This window comes from Cololabis saira, chromosome 14 (genome assembly GCF_033807715.1).
Source record: "Cololabis saira isolate AMF1-May2022 chromosome 14, fColSai1.1, whole genome shotgun sequence".
NCBI classification, from domain to species: Eukaryota; Metazoa; Chordata; class Actinopteri; order Beloniformes; family Belonidae; genus Cololabis; species Cololabis saira.
The window spans coordinates 31370810-31392888 of NC_084600.1; the positions used below are offsets into that span (position 1 = coordinate 31370810).

General features: G+C 43.1%; 1 protein-coding gene across 2 annotated transcripts; it reads right to left on the bottom strand.

Moving 5' to 3' along the window:
* Positions 1–1913: 1913 nt before the first annotated feature.
* On the bottom strand, positions 1914–20798 carry rhogb (ras homolog family member Gb). Of its 2 annotated transcripts, none has more exons than XM_061740393.1 (5): positions 20662–20798; positions 9161–9275; positions 5472–5675; positions 5216–5386; positions 1914–3152 (listed from the first exon to the last, which is right to left on the bottom strand). In XM_061740393.1, the coding sequence occupies exons 3-5, from the start codon at positions 5598–5600 to the stop codon at positions 2877–2879; spliced, it is 576 nt and encodes a 191-aa protein (XP_061596377.1). In that variant the 5' UTR covers positions 5601–5675; positions 9161–9275; positions 20662–20798; the 3' UTR covers positions 1914–2876. The 2 variants fall into 2 exon arrangements, with proteins under 2 accessions (XP_061596377.1, XP_061596378.1); XM_061740394.1 differs by having other exon boundaries at positions 9161–9361; positions 20662–20791.
* Positions 20799–22079: the final 1281 nt, after the last annotated feature.

Genomic DNA, 22079 nt, shown 5'->3' on the forward strand with positions numbered 1-22079 from the left:
ATGAAGAGTAGCCCTTTGTTTCCTGGGGTGTTTGTGGTTTGTTTATTTCATAAAGGAGTCCTTTCATGTTTTGAGGAAGTTGTTCGTGTGCAGCCATTCATTAAACTTACTTCCCCCATCATCATTTACCTGAGCGACGGAGCGGCTACCGATGACGACAGCGCGGAGAAGCGGCCACCAGTTTGCAGCAGGCCATCCATTTTCTGCTGTAAAGTTTTAGGGAACTTGAGGGGGGGAAGTTCTCAGAATAACTGACATTAATTTTAACTTGAGCTGAAAATGATGTCCGTGTTTCTGAGCAGCCGAACTGTTGCGATGGAAAAGTTTCCCGGCAGAGACGTTCAGTGATAAACACATGAAGCTAGTACAAGTAATTCCACCACATATCCTGCCCAACAAGCCAAGTTGTCTTTTTTTTTTTTTGTGGTTCTTATTGGGAAAGTAGGTAGACAGGAAACAGGCAGAGAGAGAGAGAGAGGGGTCTTTTCAACAGCTCCGATTCTGGCTTCAACAACATGTATGAAGGTATTTGAGATATTAAAATGACTGAGGCGGTTTTGATGTTGGTCTGAATTGGTGCAGCAATGACTCAGCATTTTCACCAGGGTTATAATGGAATGTAGGATTTGTCACTAAAACATCCCGTTGTGCATAAAACAGCTGATGTTGAAGCTGAGCTTGATATCGCGTCGCACATGTTAGCGTTTAGCTTGGAGGAATAAAACAGGACAGGATCAAAGTGGACTTTAACTACATTGTTATGTTAAAATGTATCAACAGAAACATTTATTGTCAAATTTCTTAGAAGATGGAATATTAATCAAGACAAACTGCCGTTATGGTTGTTAATTATTAGCCTCAGCTAGCACCAGGGCTAAAAAGCATTTTCATTACACATACGATTGTTTTTAATGCCGGATTTTTTAAAATATTTTTTACCAAAACAGCATGTTTGCCACGAAACAAGCGATGAATCCCCTGCACCAACGGTTTTATTTTCCTGGTTTTCAGGGAATGGGGGACTTACTTGGCATTAGTTTGAAGGTTGACGTTGGTTTTAAATGTTTCATCAGCAAAAACAAGAACGTTTTCATTCAGGTTTAAGGCAACAAGACTTGCCTTTGTCACAAGAATTGTGACAAACTGTCATTATGGCTTTAGATTTGGCTAAAAACAAAAGCCACACAAAGGGGCGACATGAGATGTTTGTATTCTGATGGCGCGGTCGCACAGCAGCGTCACGTTAACGCTCTCCAGGTGCTGCTTTGGACACGCCTTCAGCATACCGTAGACAGCCAATCAAATGTCTTTGTTTTTGCGCCACAAGTGAACCGCGCGCTCAGCCTACAACTTTTGATGGAAGTGGTTGACGTTCCTGCCGTGACACACGAAACGCACAGTTCTGTAACGCTTGACGCCGCCGCGTTCAAAATGTATCACGAACAAAAACATTCTAGTCAAGTTTATGAGAAGATGGAGTTTATTAATCGTGACAAGCTGGCGCCGTCGTTTCAGATCGTTGGTCTTGCTGGCAGCGTTGCTGCAGAGGTGTGACGTGAGGAGACGGTTCTGCTTCTGGTTCTGGCTTCAACAGTAACAGCAAACATCAGACATAATGTCTCCAAGAAGAGGTTGCCTTACTGAATCTAAATCATGCTTCATCTGATTTCAGCGACTCACAGCTCTAAGAAAAGCGTTGGGTTTTTTCACACGAGTCTAAAATAGCCGTTAAGCTGGTAAAGTGTAAATGTGCTTGTTTCTTGGAAGTTAAAGAGGAAGACTCATTTTAACTTTCTGTTTCAGTAACAACTGAAACGCTTCTGAACAAACTTGAGTAGCCTGCAGAAATCTGAAAGGTGTGAACTCATCAAAGTCCAGCTTAAACTAAATGTAAAAGGCAAAGTACAGTCAAGTTCCAAAGTTAGTATCAGCTTTTATTCCTGTGTTTTTAAGTGTAAATACAATAAAAACCATTTAATCTTAGTGGGTATGAATACCGAGCAATTACAACCTCAAACAAACACAATGCTAGGTGGGAAAAACATCAGTGATTCTAGAGAAACCATTTTAGAGCTGGAAATGTCTTCAAATCAATTTCAATGCTATTCTACAGTTAAAAAAAGATTATTCACAAGTGGAAAGCATCCAAGACACTTCTCAATCTGTCCAGGGGTGGATGTCCCAGCAGGTTTACACAAAGGCCAAGGGCGATACGTCTGGGACTTTGGTGAGGGACTGCAGGATGGTTTCTGCAATTCATGGGATGTTGCCAGAACATTGCAGGGACATTACAGGAATGTTGAAGGAACACTGCAGCAATTTCCATAGAAACAGAAACAAATTGTTTCACCGGAAACGCTTTGTATCGACTGTCAAGATCAGCGGTGGGAGGACGATGGCTAGAGACCTGGACACCATAAACTCTGCTGTATACCAGAGTACTCTAGAGAGCATCAGCACGCATGATTTTCTTTTTCATTTCTTAAATAACGACGCTGTAAAAATGTGGTATTCTTGTTCATTTGAGGTTGTATTTGTCCAAGACCCAGGTCAATCAGATGGTTTTACACTGAAAAACGAGGTAAAAAGAAGGTGCTATCTTTTGCACATGACCACATGACCAACCGTGACTTCCCACACATGCTCAGACCGGTCCAGGCGCATCACGACCACTGAAAGTCACATATATGTGCAAACTGCTGTTGTTGAGTGTTGCAACAGAACTTCAACGTTTGAATAACCGTTTTCAGATTAATAGATAAAAATATAACCCAAATTTTTAAAAAATATATATCATTAACATAAACTTTCTGAGCAGTCTCTGAGGCAGAGGAGCTCCAGCTCGAACCCGGCGGCTCCGATGGCGTCTCCGGGTCTCACAGCAGGACGCAGGGCCTCTTGGTGGTGGCGGGCTGCGGGTTGAGGAAGGCCCTCACGGCCTCAGCGAACACGTCCTTTATGCCGTCCTGGTTGAGGGCCGAACACTCAAGGTAGCGGACCGCCTGGATCTGGCGTGCGAGGGCGGAGCCCTGCTGGTGGGTGATGGGCGCCTGGTTCTGCTCCTTCAGCTTCCTCTGAACCTCACTGTCACTCCGCAGGTCACTCTTTGTGCCGACCAGGAGGATGGGGACACCAGGACAGTGGTGGGACACCTGGGGGAGGAGTAGCAAGGTCAAGTAACCTGTGTTTGAATACATCCACACAAAAAAGCAAAAAATTAAAAGCTTTAAAAGAACTTAAACTTCACTGACAGCCCCCCCCCACGTTGATCAGTCAAAGTTAGTCATTGTAGTTTGGCTAACTTAGCTTATGCTAACCTATGATACTGCTTGATATAACTTTGGATTCATTTGGATCTAATCAGTCCAATTTCAAGTGGCACCACTGAAACGACACCCGAAACGAGTGCCGCCAGATCTGGAGCAGGATACGCGGTCACATGTAGTGGTCAGTTTGGGTTTTACTAGGGCTGGGCGATATGGACCAAAAGTCATATCTCGATATTTTCTAGCTGAATGGCGATACTCGATATATATCGATATTTTTTTCTGTGACATAATTGGGGTTTCCCCCAAAGCATTATAGCAGAGCATCTCTGTTAGCTTAATTTTTTTCTGAGGCAAACCCTTAAAAAAACAGTCAGTTTTAATACAAAGCCTTGTGCCAAATGTCACACAGATTCCTTTATTAACAGAGGTCTGCACAATATCAAAATGTATAAAACAAATGAAATAAAAATAAACTGCCTGCATATATAGAATAAAAATGCTTCTTATAAAATAAAATAAAAATAAAATAAAACAAATATCCCTTTCCTGCATAACAATTAAATTAAAATACACTGTGCAATTAATACAATGTAGACAGTAACAGGCAGACTTTTCCACTGAGGTTGACATTTGTGCAAATCTTAAATAAAACATTCAAGTCAATTTGTCACAAAATAAGCTATATAAAAAAAAAAGCTATATCGATATAAACGATATTGTCTCGTACCATATCGCGTTTGAAAATATGTCGATATATATTAAAATCTCGATATATCGCCCAGCCCTAAGTTTTACCACCTAAATGACACTTGAAATGGATCCAGGTGCAAACGGTCACCACTAGTTCCACAGTTCCTCCAGCGCAGATCGGCTGAGGGAGCAGTCAGGAGCTCGCGTCTTGGAGCCACAGCTAGCCTGCTGCTAGGCTACCGCTGAGGTGGACGGTGGAAGTCCACGAGGCTTCCTAAAACCTGCCGTGGCTCCTGGCTGGTGTGTTTCCGGACACACCTGGTGAAATCAGAAATAACCACTGCATAAAGCCGATGCTCAGTGGGGACAAGCTGCCCGCTCTCAGCACCCTTTAAATGCCATTTAAGAACGCAAGCCTGAGGCCCCGTTTACACAGAGCAAAAACGGTGGCGTTTTCATGCCTTTTGGCCGTTTACACGAAAACGAAGCTCAAAGTCACCAAAAACTATCATTTCTGAAAACTCCGGCCAAAGTGGAGATTTTCAAAAACTCAGTTTTCACGTTTGCTTGTAAACGGAGGGAAACAGACATTTAGGCTTCAGAACGTCACATTATGCAACAGAAACGTCACCAGCGTCATGTGTGCGACCTGTGTTTACAATTTGTTTGGCCACCGTCAATATTTTCTTGTATTTTACCTGTTTTATATTCTAAAGTCACACTTAAAAGTAACTCCACTTCTCTGTCACTCCAAACGAAAGACTCTTGGAAGTAACTGCAGTCAAGGCTGATTTATGGTTCCGCGTTACACCAACGCAGAGCCTACGGCGTTGGGTACACGGCGACGCGCACCGTACGTAGGCTACGCCGTCGACTTAACATGGAACCATATTATTCAGGCTTCACACGTGTCATTTGTTGACGTTTTTTTCCAGGATTCTGATTGGCTAGCATGACCGCGTATTTATGCGGGTTTGTGTAAACAAACGAGGGTATTTTTCAAAACGTAGAGGGGGAAATATCCGTTTTTGTAAATATAATAATACTATGTGTAAACGTGGCCTGAGATTAGGCAGGGCTTACATTAAAGTGTGTAAACCTTCAAGTTCACCTGACGTGTTTGTAAGAAAATAAGTCTGACAACCGCTCTGAGGCACCATTACCCCGCCCACAAATGCAGGTGTGACTGCCCTGTCTCCCTGAGAGCTTGTATCTTGGTACAGAGCGGTGGTGTTGTGAAGTGTGCCACATCGGACCTCCGGGTGCCACTTGTGCTTGACGTTCTCGTAGGAGGCAGGGCTCGAGATGGAGAAGCAGATGATGAAGACGTTGGTCTGGGGGTAGGACAGTGTCCTCAGCCGGTCGTACTCCTCCTGACCCGCCGTATCCCACAGGTTCAGACTGATGAGCCTGCCGTCCACCGTCACCTGAGCGCCCCACACGGGTAAACACGCCGGTTATTTTGGCCTCGGCCCGACCGACTAAACCTCTGAGGCGTGTTTGAGGACGCACCTGGCTGCTGTAGTTGTCAAACACGGTAGGGATGTACTCTTTAGGAAAGGCTCCAGTGGTGTAGGAGATGAGGAGGCAGGTCTTCCCCACGGCTCCGTCGCCCACGACAACGCACTTTATGGTCTGCATGATCCTGTCCTGAAAATCCTGCAGAGCGGAAGAAAGCAACAGCAGAGCCGGATGATCGTCCGGGATGACCAGCCCCTGTTGGTACAAATGGCAGGATCAGAAACACTGGACAAAGTATTCGTCCAAACCTGGTAACTATTGAATTCAGGTGTTCAGTCACACCCGTCACCGCGGGTGTATAAGATCAAACTCCTTGCCCGGCAGTCTCTATCTACAACATCGCATACTAAACGTGTCCCTCTGAGGAGCTCTGTGACCTCCAGAGTGGTTCTGCTGAGATGTGGACTGATATTAGAAAGTGGACGGATTTAGGAACAAAAGCAACTCTGGAAGCAGAAGGCTGAAGGCGTGGCGAGGAAGTCTCCAACATAGATGAAGATCATGAAATGGGGCTATTCTAGACCCCCTGATCTTCTTGGTTGAAAAATGATGTTGCATTTCACATTTTCGCCACAGGGTGGCATCCATCTTTGGAGAAGATGTGAAGTTGCTGGTGTGGTTTTTGGCGTGGTAGTAAGGATGAAAGGGATCAAAGAACCGATAATAAAAACAGATGTACCACGAATCGGCTAAAGCCGGCTAAACCCGCAACCCCCCGACCAATCGGTGGCCTGTAGTGTGATGGCGTCAGATGCAGCTGACTCAGCCCGACTCAGCCCGCTTGGAACCTCAGCAGAGTAGTTACAGAAAAAGTATCTACTCAGCACGGTTATGGCCCTTTTCCACTAGTATCTACTCAGCGCGCTTCTACCCGCCACGCCCCCGTCTTGTGCTTTTCCACTACGGGTCAAGGCGGGTGGAGCCGTGCCAAGCAGATACTTTTTCTGTAACCATTCTGCCGAGGTTCTAACCGGGCTGAGCCGGCACTATATCTGACGTCATCACATTACACGCCACTGATTGGTCGGGGGCGGGGCCGTCAGACGTTTGAATCAGGAAGCGGGAGTCAGCGTGAGAGCGACTCGCGGCGATTTTATTATACAGCGCAAACGTCTGTTTGGTGATCCAACTCTGAGGTGCAGATGTTCATAAACCTGGTGGCTGAGGAGAGAATTAAAAAAAGGATGTAGACGGGCGATAAGGAACGATCAGATCCACCAGGTGCTCTGTTTTACTCTCAGCCGCTCGCGGCTCCAGCTGATTTCTCACCAGCGCCGACACAAACAAAAGGGTTGCGCAATCGAGTACGTCACAGCAGCTTCACCCCAACCCGCCCACTTCTCACCTGGCAGTGGAAAAACAAACGGGGACAAAACGGGTGGAGCCGGGATGAGGCGTGACGAGCCGAGTTGGGCTGATGAGGTACTAGTGTAAAAGCGCCATTAGTCGACTAACTCGTAGGCTATAAGGGTTGAACGTCTCTGTTTGACGAGAAAAACTGAAGTAACGTAAAAATTGTGAGATGAACAAATGTTTGCCATGCCTTTTTCTTTTTTCCTCCTCGGTGGTCCACTCTGGTTCCAATAGTGACAGACGGTGTGGTCTGACTCTGATGGACCTGGACCTTGGAGGTCACCTTGAATCTCTTTGGAAGTTGTTCTGGATTTTTTGTTTTACGTTCGCATCATCCGTCTCTCCAGTGTGTCCTCAGTTGTCCTTTTGTGTCCACGTCCAGGGAGGTTGTATACAGTCCTGTGGAGCCTGAACTTCTGAATGAATTGTTGTTGAACTGCTTGGAGCAGCTGCTTGGAGACGGTTTTCTAGTCTAGAAGGTTCTTCCTGATGTCCTCAGACAACCGTCTCTGGTCCACGTCCAGTGTGGTGGACACCACGATACCAGACAGCAGAGGGACACTTTAAACCCTTTAAAGGAGCTTGAGGCAGGATTTATGAAAAAAATTAGTATACGTTTTAAGTTTTCTAGTAATAATGTCAGATAAAGCGTTCCAAACCAAAAAGAATGAGCCCTCTAGTGTATCTCTCCGTTGCCTTGAACAGGCTGTGTGCTGCAAAATGTGCTGCAATTCGGACCCCGAATTTCCCGCTGGGCTGCGGATGTGACGTCACATGACGCTGCATGCACGTTCTCCCCGTTCTCCCGTGCCGGCTTCACTGTTGGCTGCAGTACCCCCGACGGCCGTCGTGGTGAAGGGTGGCGCTAGAGAGTCTCATTTCTTAAAAGGAGCCTCATGCTCCTTTAAACAGTCGGATGTTAAAGGGATTGTGACATGAAAAACACATTTTTCTTGATTTTTTGTGTTTTGTTGGGTGTCTTTACATCAATTACACCCAAAAAACAACGAACTTTTAACATTCAGTGTATTGTGTGCTTTCTGGGATTTTCCGCATAACTATGCAAAAACGGCGCATGTGGTTTGGTGGCGGGTCGTTACGTAACGGCCCGCTAAATCACTGCCCCCTCCACCCAGCTCCCTGCCTCCTCTCCTCTCCAGCGCACCATAAAGGCTGATTTATGGTTCCGCGTTACACCGACGCAGAGCCTACGGCGTAGGGTTACGCGGCGACGCGCACCGTACGCTGAACCCTACGGCGTAGGCTCTGCGTCGATTTAACGCGGAACCATAAATCAGGCTTAACACGGAGCTGTTTAGTGTTTAGAGCCTCTTTTGTTCTCATCACCGGAGGACAACTGCTAAGAAGACCCGCGGCCACTGACTGGACTTAAGATAAGGGGACACTGCTGCTTGCATGCCTTTATTTTTATGATTGTTTGCTCTGGTTCGCCTTGCTGCTTTTCCGTGCATGCTTCGCCTGTCGCTCCCGGCTTAACTCTCCGACGCCGCTGTGAGCGTATGGTTGGAGGAGGAGGTTTGGAGGAGGAGCGGAGCAATGATTGACAGGAAAGGGGGAAAAGGAAGCATTTTTCACGGCGCAAAAAAACACTGTCATAAAAAGCCAGGAATGGAGTAGTAGAGTGAAGTTTTTCTTGTTACACTCTTTTAGACACATTTGAGGGATGTTGGCCAAGACTTTTAACAGTGTTAAAAGCATGTTAAAAATTATGTCACAATACCTTTAATTACAGGACACTTTAGTTTAACATGTCACCATGGTAACCACATCTTTTCTAGGGATGACAACTAATTTGTCGAGGCCAGTTTCATTATTATTTTTTATGATTCCAGTGAATCTAATTTTCAGTAAATTATTTTAAAGACTCGAAAGTTTCGAGTGATTTCAGGGGTTTTGAAGGTTTTCCTTCCTTTTATGGAAGACACCAACAAATATGTCCATGTGTGTACCAGCTGTCAGGCACGGTGGTGGGAGGGTAATGGTTCCAGTTTGTCGGGGGCCATGAAGTCCTCTGTAGACTAGAGTCTCCCAGAGACACGTGTGAGGACTTCTGTCTGACGGCTAGAGATCGGGTGAAACTGGGTCATGTGACAGGAAATGATCCCAAACACAGCAGCAGATCTACACCAGCATGATAAAAGGGTCAAGGTTTTTAAGACTCTTGTTTTCTAAGTTTTATCTGTGTTGGATTTATTTCAAACAGCAGAAGAAGGTGTATTATATCACAAAACACGTCACTGTGGTCAAACTTTCTCCAGTTCTTTCTTCTCTTTGAGGTCATTTTTACGACAGTTTTCTGTGTTTACCTTCAGAGAGTCGATCGATCAGTGAAGTCGTTGTTGTGTTCGGGCTGTCAGAGACACTTCAGGTTCCTCTTGTGGACAACGGCTCGTTCAGACGTACGTGACGTCCATCGTCCGTCTGCAGAGATGAAGGGGGGGGGGGAGGGGGTTTCCTCCGTCAGTATTTGTGTTTATGGAAATGATGGCTGCAGAAGGAAACGCTCTCTAAACAAAGCAGAGATGTTATCACACACACACACACACACACACACACACACACACACACACACACACACACACACACACACACACACACACACACACACACACTTGTCACATGGTTCAATATAAATGTCCACCTCATGGTGGTGGGGAGGTCTGAATCAGCAGGTGCCCCAAGTCGGGTCTCAAAGTGAACTGGTCCTGGCTGGTGGTCCAGACAGACCACCAGGGTCTGGACTTGCAGTTCCTCTGAAGACCAACAGGCTCCAGACTTGCGGGTTCTCTACAGACCACTAAGGTCAGGATCCAGACCTGCAGTTTCTGTACAGACCACTGAAGCCCGGATCCAGATCCACGGGTCAGGTAAAATTATATAAAACCATTCATTGATGTATAATTAAGGGCGTGGACTTTTGATTCACAGCTGCTACAGTCCACCACTAGCTGCTATAACCAAAACTTAAAATGGGACGTATAAACAAATTACAGTAAATTAACTTTTCAATAAAATGAGTTGGGTTAATCCTGTCTGCAAAGAAAGACGTCAAAGAAAATATAACAATCACTAATCACTTTATTGTTGTGGACTGATTATTTTTTAGCCTTAATCCTTGAACTTTTATCTTTTTATAAATTTTATATATTCTATATTGTATGTCAGGGTGCATTGGTCTCCCAGTTTTTATTTTTTGGTCTCCCAGTTTTTATTTATTTGTTTATTATGCTTATTTTTCAATCAAAATGTCAAAGCACCTTGTATTTCATGTACCTGAATGAAAGGTGCTATATAAATAAAATTTGATTGATTGATTGATTGATAAATAAAAAAAAAAAAAGTATTTGGATTTCCATTGTTGTCTTCTCCTTCATTTATTTGCCAGAAACGGCGCGCATTTCACTTCCTGTTCGGGTCCGGGTCGGACATCGCGCTCTGCATGCTTCTCTTGCTGCTGCTGATGGTAATGAAAGCAGATTGAAACTCGGAGCGTTTAGTTTCACAGTCAAGGAAGCTGAGACCAAAAACACGCGCTGCTCCAGATGTGTGACGGAGAAAGCAGTTGAGCCCAGACTCCGGGGACACGACTCCACCCTCCCCTGCTCTCTGGGTGGAGATCAGCTGATCTCTGTCCTCCTCCATGGTGCTCAGATACCAGGAGGAGGAGGAGGAAGGCCGCAACCTCCGACCTTGTCTGATGTTCACACAGTTGGTGAAACGTTTAAACGGTCATGTGACGGAGGACGGCGTCCACAAACCACACCTGTTTCTGCTTGGGCGTTAAAACTAATGAGCAACTTTAGACAAACATCTCAACTCAACCAGTCACGTTTTATGCATCTGAAGTTAGTTTTTACTTCCGTTTCATAGTCAGAGCTTTGCTGAGCATGCCTGATGCTACGAAAGCTGAGACTAAACATAATTAAGCCGCGGCGGCCAGCCAAGGCTGCTTGGATGGAATCGTCAAAGACGAAGCCTTCTTCCATCTGCTGAGATGATTTCTTGATTTCTCATATGTTTTTAAGATCTCCAGCTCGTGAGTTACTTTGATTGCCGTAAAGTGAGACGCAGTTCTCGTAAGACACCGTCGGGACAGTCGCCTGAAGTAACATTGGCTGGTCGAGGCTCCCTAAGAGCGATCAAATATTCCCTCAAATGAAATACAAACTGATGTTTTAACATAAGAAGAGAGCTTTTAGATGCTTAAAGGTTCAGACGTGAAGGGCGGGTTACACTTCGGGCGACGCTTCGGGCTGCGTCCGTGGTAACGGTAGGACTTTACTTTAACAGACTCGATCACTCCGATCGCAGCGTAAACCGCTAAAGCTGAACCTTGACCTTCAGCCGCACAGAAGGAGTGAAAATGACGGTTTGAGTGTCGTAACAACGTCCTTTTGTAACCTGTGTGATTAGGAAGAAGAAAAAAAGGAAGCTTTTGGCTGAAAGATCACGGTGGCTTCTGTTGAAATAAAGAAGCAACTCCAGGAAAGAGTTGCATGAACTCAGAGGATGTCAGTTACTCAAGGTGACTTGATCTATATTTTACATCGATAGAAGACAGTTTCCATCATGCAAGTTTAATTTAGTCTTTTTTCCAGCTACGCTAACGAGCTGCAGTTTCATTAAGCTCCACTAGATGTTGAAAATTGTACCGACATATATTAAAGTTATTACTTCATCTTTGCAGGTATATGTAGTATATGTATGTATGTATGTGTATATACATTTTATATATATATATATATATATATATATATATATATGTGTTTGTATATATATGTGTGTGTGTATGCAGTACTCGAGTTGTAAGAAAGAATCAGGGGGGATGATGGATTTTATCATATGGGGACAGATAATTTGTGCTGATTACAAATAATATAATATATTACAAATAATAGCACTGACCAAAACACCTGCAGAAACACTGCAGGAATGACATAGCAGCAGTTAAATGCAGCCTTCTGTAAGCTTTAAATATCCACTGGGCTTACATCAAATACATCAAAACACAACAATAAAAAACAGTTTTCTGAACTTATCAATATGACTCTGTCCTTCACAGGATAAGTAACATGGATCACTGCAAAAACTCAAAATCTTAACAAGAATATTTTTCTTATTTCTAGTTAAAATGACTCATTTTAGTAAATAAATCTCATTACACTTAAAACAAGACTCATCACTGGAAAAAACAACAATTTTCACCTGTTTCAAATAGATTTTCACTTGAAATAAGTAGAAAAATCTGCCAGTGGAACAAGATTTTATTGCTTGTAATAAGAAGATAAATCTTGTCCCACTGGCAGATTTTCCTACTTATTTCAAGTGAAAATTTACTTGAAAGTTATTTTTCTGGTGTTATTTTTCTGGTGATGACTCTAAATGTAGAAATAGATGTAAAACCACATTCATTGATGAAATGACATAAGGGATGGAAAGGGGGGATGATTTTGACCGTTTTTATTTCAGGGGGGATGCCACCCCCCCGCCCCCCCCCCCTCAACTCGAGTACTGTGTGTATGTATATAGATGGATCTTTGCAGATTTCTTAAAGAAAGGAAGGCGAAGGACGACCTTTGGACCTCGTACGCTGTTGAGAGAGCAACACAGTCACGTGACACACAAGGAGCCGTTTTGAAGCCTCTTTTTAATCGATCCAATGTATCCATGTAGCCTGGGAAGGTCACTGGAACGTGCCTGCCATATGTCAATCAAAGTTAGCCGTGGCTACCAGCACCTTCTGCTGATCCCCACTGAAATATCTGCAGAGCTGCCAGCAGACGTCGAGATCAGCGATCACTGCTGCGTTTAACCGAGGCTGGGTTAGTGTGCTTAGCTTCGTAGCAGGACAGTGACAGATGAGGAAGTGATGGTGGCCAGCCATTGGCTGAGCTGACTGCCAATCAAAAGGGCCATATTAGAAATAAATGTTTATTTAAAAGATTGTGTGGCTTTAGTGGCCTTTATTCAGAGTGTAGACAGGAAGGGGGTAGAGAGAGAGAATGAGGACGACATGCAGCAAACGCCACAGACCAGAAATCGAACCTGCGACTGGTGCAGGAGAACTGTAGCCTCAGTACAAGGGCTTTTACCACTGGCCCACCCAGCGGCCCAATAAATGTATTGTTTTGTATAAATTCACCTAACATGTTAATTCATAATAATAATAATAATAATAATAATACATAACCCCCCTCAGAGTTGCCATAGATGTCTAAATCTAAAAAACATAAATGATCATGTGCATCACAAGATGTTTGCTCACTACACTTTCTCGTGCACGCTCCCACCACCAACAGAAACAATCACAGGGATCAAATATGATGATGATCTGTCACAGAGAGGTGGAAATGCAATAATGGGGTGGAGCTTTCCACTGGAATCTGTTTCATGATGCTGTTTTTTGGCTGCTAGCTTAGTGAGTTTTCGTGTCAGAGTTGTCATCTTTACACAGTTGCAACCTGTAGCGTCTCAGCTTCAAACCGCCAACAGGCTGGTGGTTGCGGCGTGTAGCAGCTGGTCGCTAGGGAAGGTTTGAGTTGTCTTTGCTCCTTGGAGTTGGAGTTGTTTTGTTTAATTGGAAACTGTCTTTATAGGATTAAAAATAAACTTTTTCCTGTTTGTTATGCATTATACTGTGTATCATCAAAATGGCTTGATGATCTCTGCCTCCTCTGGTTTTCCAGGAAATTATTAACAGTTTGACACTACTGTGAATAGTCAAAGCGGCCACCCGCCATCGCTGGGCCAGGAACTGCCGTGAGGAAACGCAAACATCCAGTTTGGTTTCATGAGAGCGAATAAAAACTGCAGAATCAGACGGAACGGACGCAATGTCCTGCATCGTCAGAGTATTCAGCTCAAGCTGTCACCAGACAGTTTAGAAATGAGGAACAGGGCTGAACCGTGAGAGGAGAAAAACTGAGATAAATGAGGAAGCAGAGTTGGAATCAGTAACGTGAGACGCACCCGTCCCGTGAAAACTGCCTCGTTGTTAGTGTGAATCTGAAACCAACACTTGTCCATTTCATTTAGACGCCAGCCAGAACAGGTTTCAAATAGTTGAAACTGCGAGTCTCTGAGCTGACGCCTGAGCCCCGACGGGAGAACTGCAGTCCCAGAAGGCATTGCTGCAAGAATCAGTCATTTGCAGCGCTCCAAGTAAAACTTTGCAACCGCCGCACAGACTCATGGGTAGGACAGTTATTAGAACCCTCCCACAAACTGACTCAACAGAAGATACAACTTTTTCTTCAGGACCTTAAAGTCGCAAGGTGATGGCTCCGCCTTCTGTAGCCCAACCATTTCCTGTTTCTGACCGAATGGACCAACTAACCTGAATGAAGCTAAAAGGAGAACACAAAGCGACACCGAACCACCACGTCTGAGCGTCTGTCTGTCTTAGGACCAGCTTGAGGTTGGATGCTGAAGAACCTCCAGTCACTAACAGCATCAGTTTGTTAAACATGATTTCATGTCTTGATGTTTCAAACCAAAGTAAACAGATGTGAAAAGCTGCTCTGTAAATATACCAGTCCTGTTCATATATATCTGGTTTGCACTTCAGACAGCCGCCTGTTTCACACCCATGCAAAGTCTGTGAAAGCTTAGTTCCAGCTTTGGTTACATATCATGTGTAATGCTTTTTTTACTCTATTTTTTTTTCTAATGACACTGTTCTTGTGATTTTTGTCATGCACATTTTTTTTTATTATTGAATTGAACTGAATCAAATCTTTAAACCCACAGAAACCAACACCAGGCAGGTAAGTGGTAAGAATAGTGTGGCATGCCACAGAAAACTGAAAAAAAAAACCCAGCAAAAAACAACTTCCTTGTCTGCAGGCCGACTCTGAATTCATTCCTACTTTCAGTGTTTCTCCACCATGAATCCGATACCAAAGGAAAACTGTACTCCATACCCGTAAATCGAAATCATTTTTGATCTCTCAATGTGTTTTTGTTACCAGCTAGTTGTACAAAAAAGGGCATACGGTACCTCACTGGCTTCCTGGGAAGCGTACAATGTTTTCTTCATTACGATTGGCTGATGCTTGAGGCGACGTGGATTTTTGAACAGTCCTTTGATTCTACTGGCTGTGAAGATTCCAGAAGTGTCAATCATATAATACATCAATGCTTTCCTGAGATATGTCCTTGTACATACGCCCATGACTTAGCAACTTCCACATGGGTGCCATAAGCGCACATGCTGAAAAGATCACCGATACAAACAAGGGTTCAAAGGTAACGTACATCCAAATACCATCACAGTAAAAGGGATATGTTACTCAATTGAATAATAATCCATCCTAGAGGAAGAATATATAATAAAAACAAAACAGGCCCTAAAACAGAACCTTGGGGAACTCCACATGACTGACCAGCATCCTCTGACATCAGCTGGTTTATACAGTCTTCAAAACTCCAAACAGAGGGACAAAAACCTCAAATAGAGTTCCTCAAATAGCAAACGAACCATGAATGCTGTTCAAAATGCTGATGTGATCTCAGATGATTATCAAAAGCAGAGATGAGGTCATGAGCTTACATCTGGCGTTGCTAGCCTGAGTCAATACAGGAAGTGAACCAGATACCAGTTCCTCTTCTGACCACCAGATCTGGCTCCAACATTGAGTCAATCTCACCGGCCTCCATAATAAAATGTCTAATTTTACATCTGAAATAAGCAAATTTACAATCTGGTACAAAAAACTGTTCTTATCTAAGTTTATCTAAACTTATCTAAGTTTTCACGGATTTCACATCTGTGAAAACTTTAGGCTTTTCCTTGGATTATTTGTTATTCTTATGTGGAACATTCTGATCCTCATTTTGAAGGCTGCTGCCGGAAACGGACATCAGAAAGCAGTATTGCCAGAGCTGAAACCAGTACTGGCAGAGATAAAACCAAGACTAGCAGGGCTGACACCGGCACTAGCAGACACACATGCACAATTGTTCAAGCAAACCAGTTTACTGTCTAGAGGTCCTAGCCGACCACTGCTGGAAGTGTCCTGAAATAATCTTCTAGGCTGCACGTTCAGCTGATCTATTGGAGAAGCTGCGGAGCTGCCAGCGAACATTTGCAACAGGACCTCCCATTGCAGACGTCGTTCCAGTGGTAAATCAGAAATGACAACTGCATTTTGCAGATGCTGAGTTAGCACAAGCTTAGCTAAACTCAGTCCTTGACCCCTTCCCCCCTCCATAACACATTCACTTGAAAATATGAAGGATTATGCTCCGTTAGGTCTTTATTCAGCGCTCATTGCAATGCAGTGTTAAGTAGTTGAAGTAGCACTGGCTGTGTCATCTGCCTATCAAAAGACCTCACCGCTATTGTACATAAATCCCTTGCTTTACCTAAAGAGCTGGAACCTGGAGGTTGGAATGCATAAGCTACACCAGCCAGCTAAAAGCCTTAGCTAAAATAGCTAACTTGCGGTAACTGCACCAAGCTGAGGGTTTTTATTGTGTTGTATCTATTTACTCTGGTACTATTTATACTTCATGCTACCCTTATGGACCAAAAACAGCTTCATGAGTCAAATATTGATGTACAGTCTATCTTTGCAGAAGAAGAAGAAGAAGCGTCATCCAGTTTCTTCCAGCCTTCGTGCCCAGACAGAACAGAGATGTGCAGCCGATTGTCTCCTTCCCGGACTTTCTGCTCTCATTTGCCTCTGTTTCAGGAACCAGTGGACCCTGTTGGTTTCGTCTCGTCAGCTGTCTTCTTTTTTTCTGTTTTTAAACTTTGTTCTGCTGCCTCAGGATGATGTCCCGACCCAGAGAGGAACAGACAACCCACAGACGGGAAACGGCTCTAAAACCGGCTCTACCACGCTTACTGAACGCTCTCACAGCTGTGTGGAAGTTTACTGACTTTCAAAAATCAGGAAAAGAACCTGTCTTAGAGACACCTGTTGAGCAGAATGATTGACACCAAACTCCCGGTTGCATCCGTGAGGATGAAAAAAGGGAACTAAGAAAGTCCTGGCTGTAGCGTTGAATATTTGAATCAAAGCAGATGTTCTGCATGATTCCCTTGTGGATCCGCTGGATTACAACAGAGGGTTTGTCCAGTACTTTTACATCTTTAGTCGGAACTCTGGTACCACTATAAACTGAATAAATAAGAACTACAGTGGTTTTTGAAGCCCTCGTACGTGGTGCCAAATGTTGCAAATGGGTGAAACGAAAAGACCTGGGAAGATGGTTGGGACACACCCACCTTATGTCGAACATAGTTAGCCATTTTAGCCTGACTTAGCTTCTCGTAACATATCAATACTACTTTAAATTAATTTCTGATCAAATCTGTCCAGAAATTCTCATTTCAAGTGTTGCAATAACTAAAATCCTGCTAGAGCTGCAACGAGGACGACCAGAGTCCCACTGGGACCCGCAGTCCCGCGGTTTCCCACCCACGGCGACGGCATGGGTTGCAGCGCTGCTTCAGGACGTTTTACTAAGTTTCACCCTCCAACCCTCCAGACCCCCCAGAACCAGTCACAGCAGGTCATGGATTAGTACAGTAAACAGCACAATAGCCATATGATCTTTACAGGTCCATAAACAGCAGTATTGATCCCTGTTCATACTGGTCAACACCACCGTTTCTGCATCTATTTCAAATGTTACGGATAAAAGGCCCTTAACGTGATTGGCCTTGGGGCTTTGGGGGTTCACCGGAGCCGAGTCCTGGCGATGGTCTGGGAAAAGTTAATCAATCCAAAAGAGTCCAGGCTATCCTGGCCCAGCTGTTCCAGCTGCTGCGGGGGCTAGCAGCCACCAGGTAGAGGATGTACAGGACTGTCTCAGAAAATAAGAATATTGTGATAAAGTTCTTTATTTTCTGTAATGCAATTAAAAAAACAAAATTGTCATACATTCTGGATTCATTACAAATGAACTGAAATATTGCAAGCCTTTTATTATTTTAATATTGCTGATTATGGTTCACAGTTTAAGATTAAGATTCCCAGAATATTCTAATTTTTGAGATAGGATATTTGAGTTTTCTTAAGCTGTAAGCCATGATCAGCAATATTAAAATAATAAAAGGCTTGCAATATTTCAGTTGATTTGTAATGAATCCAGAATGTATGACATTTTTGTTTTTGTAATTGCATTACAGAAAATCACAATATTCTAATTTTCTGAGACTGTAGACCGGTTGGTCCAGATTGCAGCTGATTGGTCAAGATTCATCCTCCGACCTTTCCAGGTCAACCCAGAGCCAGTCCAGGAGGACAGTTATTCTGCTGTAAATTTTGACAGATTCACCATCATCGTCCAGAGCCAGTGAAACTGAAGTCTGATCAGCAGGTCAGAGGTGAAGGAGAAGAGATTCTGGGACAATTAAGGTTTTATTTTATCTGCCTCTGAAACCTGAACGTAATGAGTTGGTCAGAGGAAGAAAGCTGCACATTTCCCACATAAAGACAACATTTCCTGACCCTATTCACCCGAACAATCACAGGTCAGAGGTCGAAGAGGAACCGTCTGTGTTGAGACCGAAACAGGAAGGGTTCGCCCACCGGTGTCTTGATTCAGCAGCATCAAGAGTGAAAACCCCAGCTCAGAAATGGCTGAGAAGGTTTTTCCAAAACTGGGCCAAACCAGGGCTATAACATCCAACAATATCACGTCAATCCAGATAAAACATCAGACAAAATTGGACAACACTTGGGCTGATTGAACCTCAAATGTTGGACAATCGAGGACTAAAACCAAAGAAGAAAACTGGGCCAAAGGTAATATGAAGTTATTCACAGGTTTTATTTATAGATTCAGACTGACGCCTGACTGCTTCAATGTTTCAGTATCTTGGTTAAATATGACAAATGTTTGACTTCCTGCCTCATTTGAAGAAGCAACGATGACTGATGTTTCTGAGCACGTGCAGATGACACCGTGTGATGTCATCAACCAACAACACCATAATCAAACCTAAAATAGACAGGACTGAATGCATTTCACATGAACGGATGATTATGCAGTTTTATGTATAATTAGGGGCGTGGTTTAATGAATGACACCTTTGTTGCAGCCTATGGTGTCAAAAAGCTAAATGTTATCACGTAAGTTAACATTTTCAGTAAACTGTGAATAAAGACTTTACAATCGTTTTTATAAAAACGATCATGTCTTGTTGTGCTTGTACGCGTACTAACAGACTGCTGAGACCGGTGTTAATCTGTACCTGAACAGTAATCCTGCAGCACCAATGAAAGTATTTTGCAGTTGTCTGTGGTGTTAGTACCAGAGGTTATTCTGAATACACACACTGCACATAATATGGGCCCCAAACTTCCAGGTAATCCAGGTAATCCTCAGTATTAAACATTTAGAACATTAGGAGAACCATCCGGGTTGAAATCTGAAACTGTTTTCTTGTAACTTTGTGAGTTTATGAAATTGCAAAATTCAGATTTTCTTTTTATGCAACGTTATACTCACAAATATACGACAGAGTATTAGGGCCAAACAAAAAAACAAAAAAAGGAAATTACGAGAATAAAGTCATAATGTAATGAGAATAAAGTTATAAAATTAAGAGAATAAAGTCATAATATTACGAGAATAAAGTCGTAATATATTATAAATATATAAATATAACATCACAAGATGCTCAATATTCTTCATTTTAACACAGGGAGAAGATGCTCTTCCTGTTAGAGTTCTCATAAATTACTACTTTATTTTCATAATATTATGACTTTATTCTCATAAATTACCACTTTATTCTTGTAATATTACGACTTTATTCTCGTAATGTCACAACTTTATTCTCGGAATTTTACGACTTTATTCTCGGAATTTTACGACTTTATTCTCGTAATATTCCGACTTTATTCTCATAATATTACGACTTTATTCTCATAATATTACGACTTTATTCTATTACGACTTTATTCTCGCAACATTACGACTTTATTCTCGTAATGTTACGATTTTATTCTCGTAATTTTACGACTTTATTCTCGTAATATTACGACTTTATTCTCATAATATTACGACTTTATTCTCGTAATTTTACGACTTTATTCTCATTATATTATGACTTTATTCTCGTAATTTCCAATTTTTTTTGTCTTAGTTTGGCCCTAATACTCCGTCGTACAAATATGCAGTAATGCTAGATGAATTAAATTTCTGTTGTCAAGCTCGGTTTCTTTACAGGCTCAAATAATAATTTCAGCTGTAGATTCACAAATTGACCCTGTTCTTTTCTTTTGAAAGAGTAAAATGATTAATGTAAGATTGTCTTAAAGGGTCTGAACTCAGGCTCAAGTGTTACCAGACGGGCCTGAATAGACCTGGCTGCTGGGAGCCTAAAGGAGGCAGGACCGGCCCTGCTGGCTGCTCCCTTTCTGCTGAGAAACTTCACCTGAAATCTCCCCCAACTTCCTAAACTTGACATGGTGGTGTGTGACCAGTCTACCAACATGATCAGATCAGTGAGGTCATGGCTGAACTGATCAATACTGATCAGTATGGATCAGTCAGACAGTGACAGATCATTTCCTTTACTTCAACATTGAACTCAAAACAAGAAGTGTCACACACACACACACTGGGAGTGGTCGCACTCCATCTGCAGTTTCCTGGAACAGTAACTCACGAGCAGAATAACACACACACATACACACACACAGAGGAGTTATTGATCTTCCAAATGTCAGGTCGATCCGCAGACGGACTGAACCCGGAGATCAATCATTGATAGGATTTCTGACAGCTTGAGGAAATACTCCAAAAGTGTGTGAAACACAAGCACGCAGGCCCCGCAGACACTCACCGCTCAGCAGCTCCTCTCCTCCTCTCTCCTCCTCTCTCCTCCTCTCCTCTCTGGGCTCCGCAGCTCTGGAGGACCGGGGTCGGGCTGAGGGTGCGGAGCGCCTGTGGGTGCGTGTGCGGCGAGCAGCGCTATCTGAGGGCGGGCGGAGCCACGGAGGAGGAGGAAGTCCAGAGAGAGGGGGGAAGTGGAGTGTAAAGCCTGATTTATGGTTCTGCGTTAAATCGACGCAGAGCCTACGCCGTAGGCTCTGCGTCGATTTAACGCGGAACCATAAATCAGACTTGAGGCATACAGTCTATTAAGGAAGTGTGTGTGTGTGTGTGTGTGTGTGTGTGTGTGTGTGTGTGTGTGTGTGTGTGTGTGTGTGTGTGTGTGTGTGTGTGTGTGTGTGTGTGTGTGTGTGTCAGAGGTGGGTAGTAACGAGTTACATTTACTCCGTTACATTTACTTGAGTACGTTTTGGGAAATGTTGTACTTTTAGGAGTAGTTTTGAGTCACTATACTTTTTACTTTTACTTGAGTAGATTTGTGAAGAAGAAACTGTTACTCTTACTCCGCTACATTAGGCTACGTTGAGCTGTTACTTTTCATTTATCCCTTTTATCCGCGTACGCGTCAATCTCGTGACATCACTGAGTGATTCTTTGGGAAAAATGTTTGTTTTTGCATGTTTTGTCACATTTACACAGACTCAAACACACACAGAGTTTCTATGAGTTCATGGGCTTGTTCTAGTTCTGCCTGGTTAAAAAAGAAAAGTACAAAGGCTTGTGCTACTTGTGCTTAATTAATTTTTTTATTCTGTTAATTAATTAATTTTATTATTTATTAAAGTACCTGAATTTACTTTAAGCTTATTTTAATTTAAGCTATTTTTTATTTTTTATTAATATTAATTTATTTTATTGATTTAATTTCCCTGAAGATGATTATTTTGTACTTACTCAACAGTTACTCAGTACTTGAGTAGTTTTTTCACCAAGTACCTTTTTACTTTTACTCAAGTAATTATTTGGATGACAACTGTACTTTTTACTTCTACTTGAGTCATATTATTCTGAAGTAACAGTACTTTTATTTGAGTACAATTTTTGGCTACTCTACCCACTTCTGGTGTGTGTGTGTGTGTGTGTGTGTGTGTGTGTGTGTGTGTGTGTGTGTGTGTGTGTGTGTGTGTGTGTGTGTGTGTGTGTGTGTGAGAGAGAGAGAGAGAGAGAGAGAAAGAGAGAGAGAGAGAGAGAGAGAGAGAGAGAGAGCAGCGCTGGACTTTTTTGTTTTCAGTCCAGAGTTGAGAAAAATAAAAAGTTTTGTAAAACTTAAAGGAGATTTAGTTGAATTGTTGCCGTGTACCGATGAGTCTCCCAAATTACTAATATTTATTTGCTGCTGATCATCTGTCTCACTGATCTGTGGTGGTT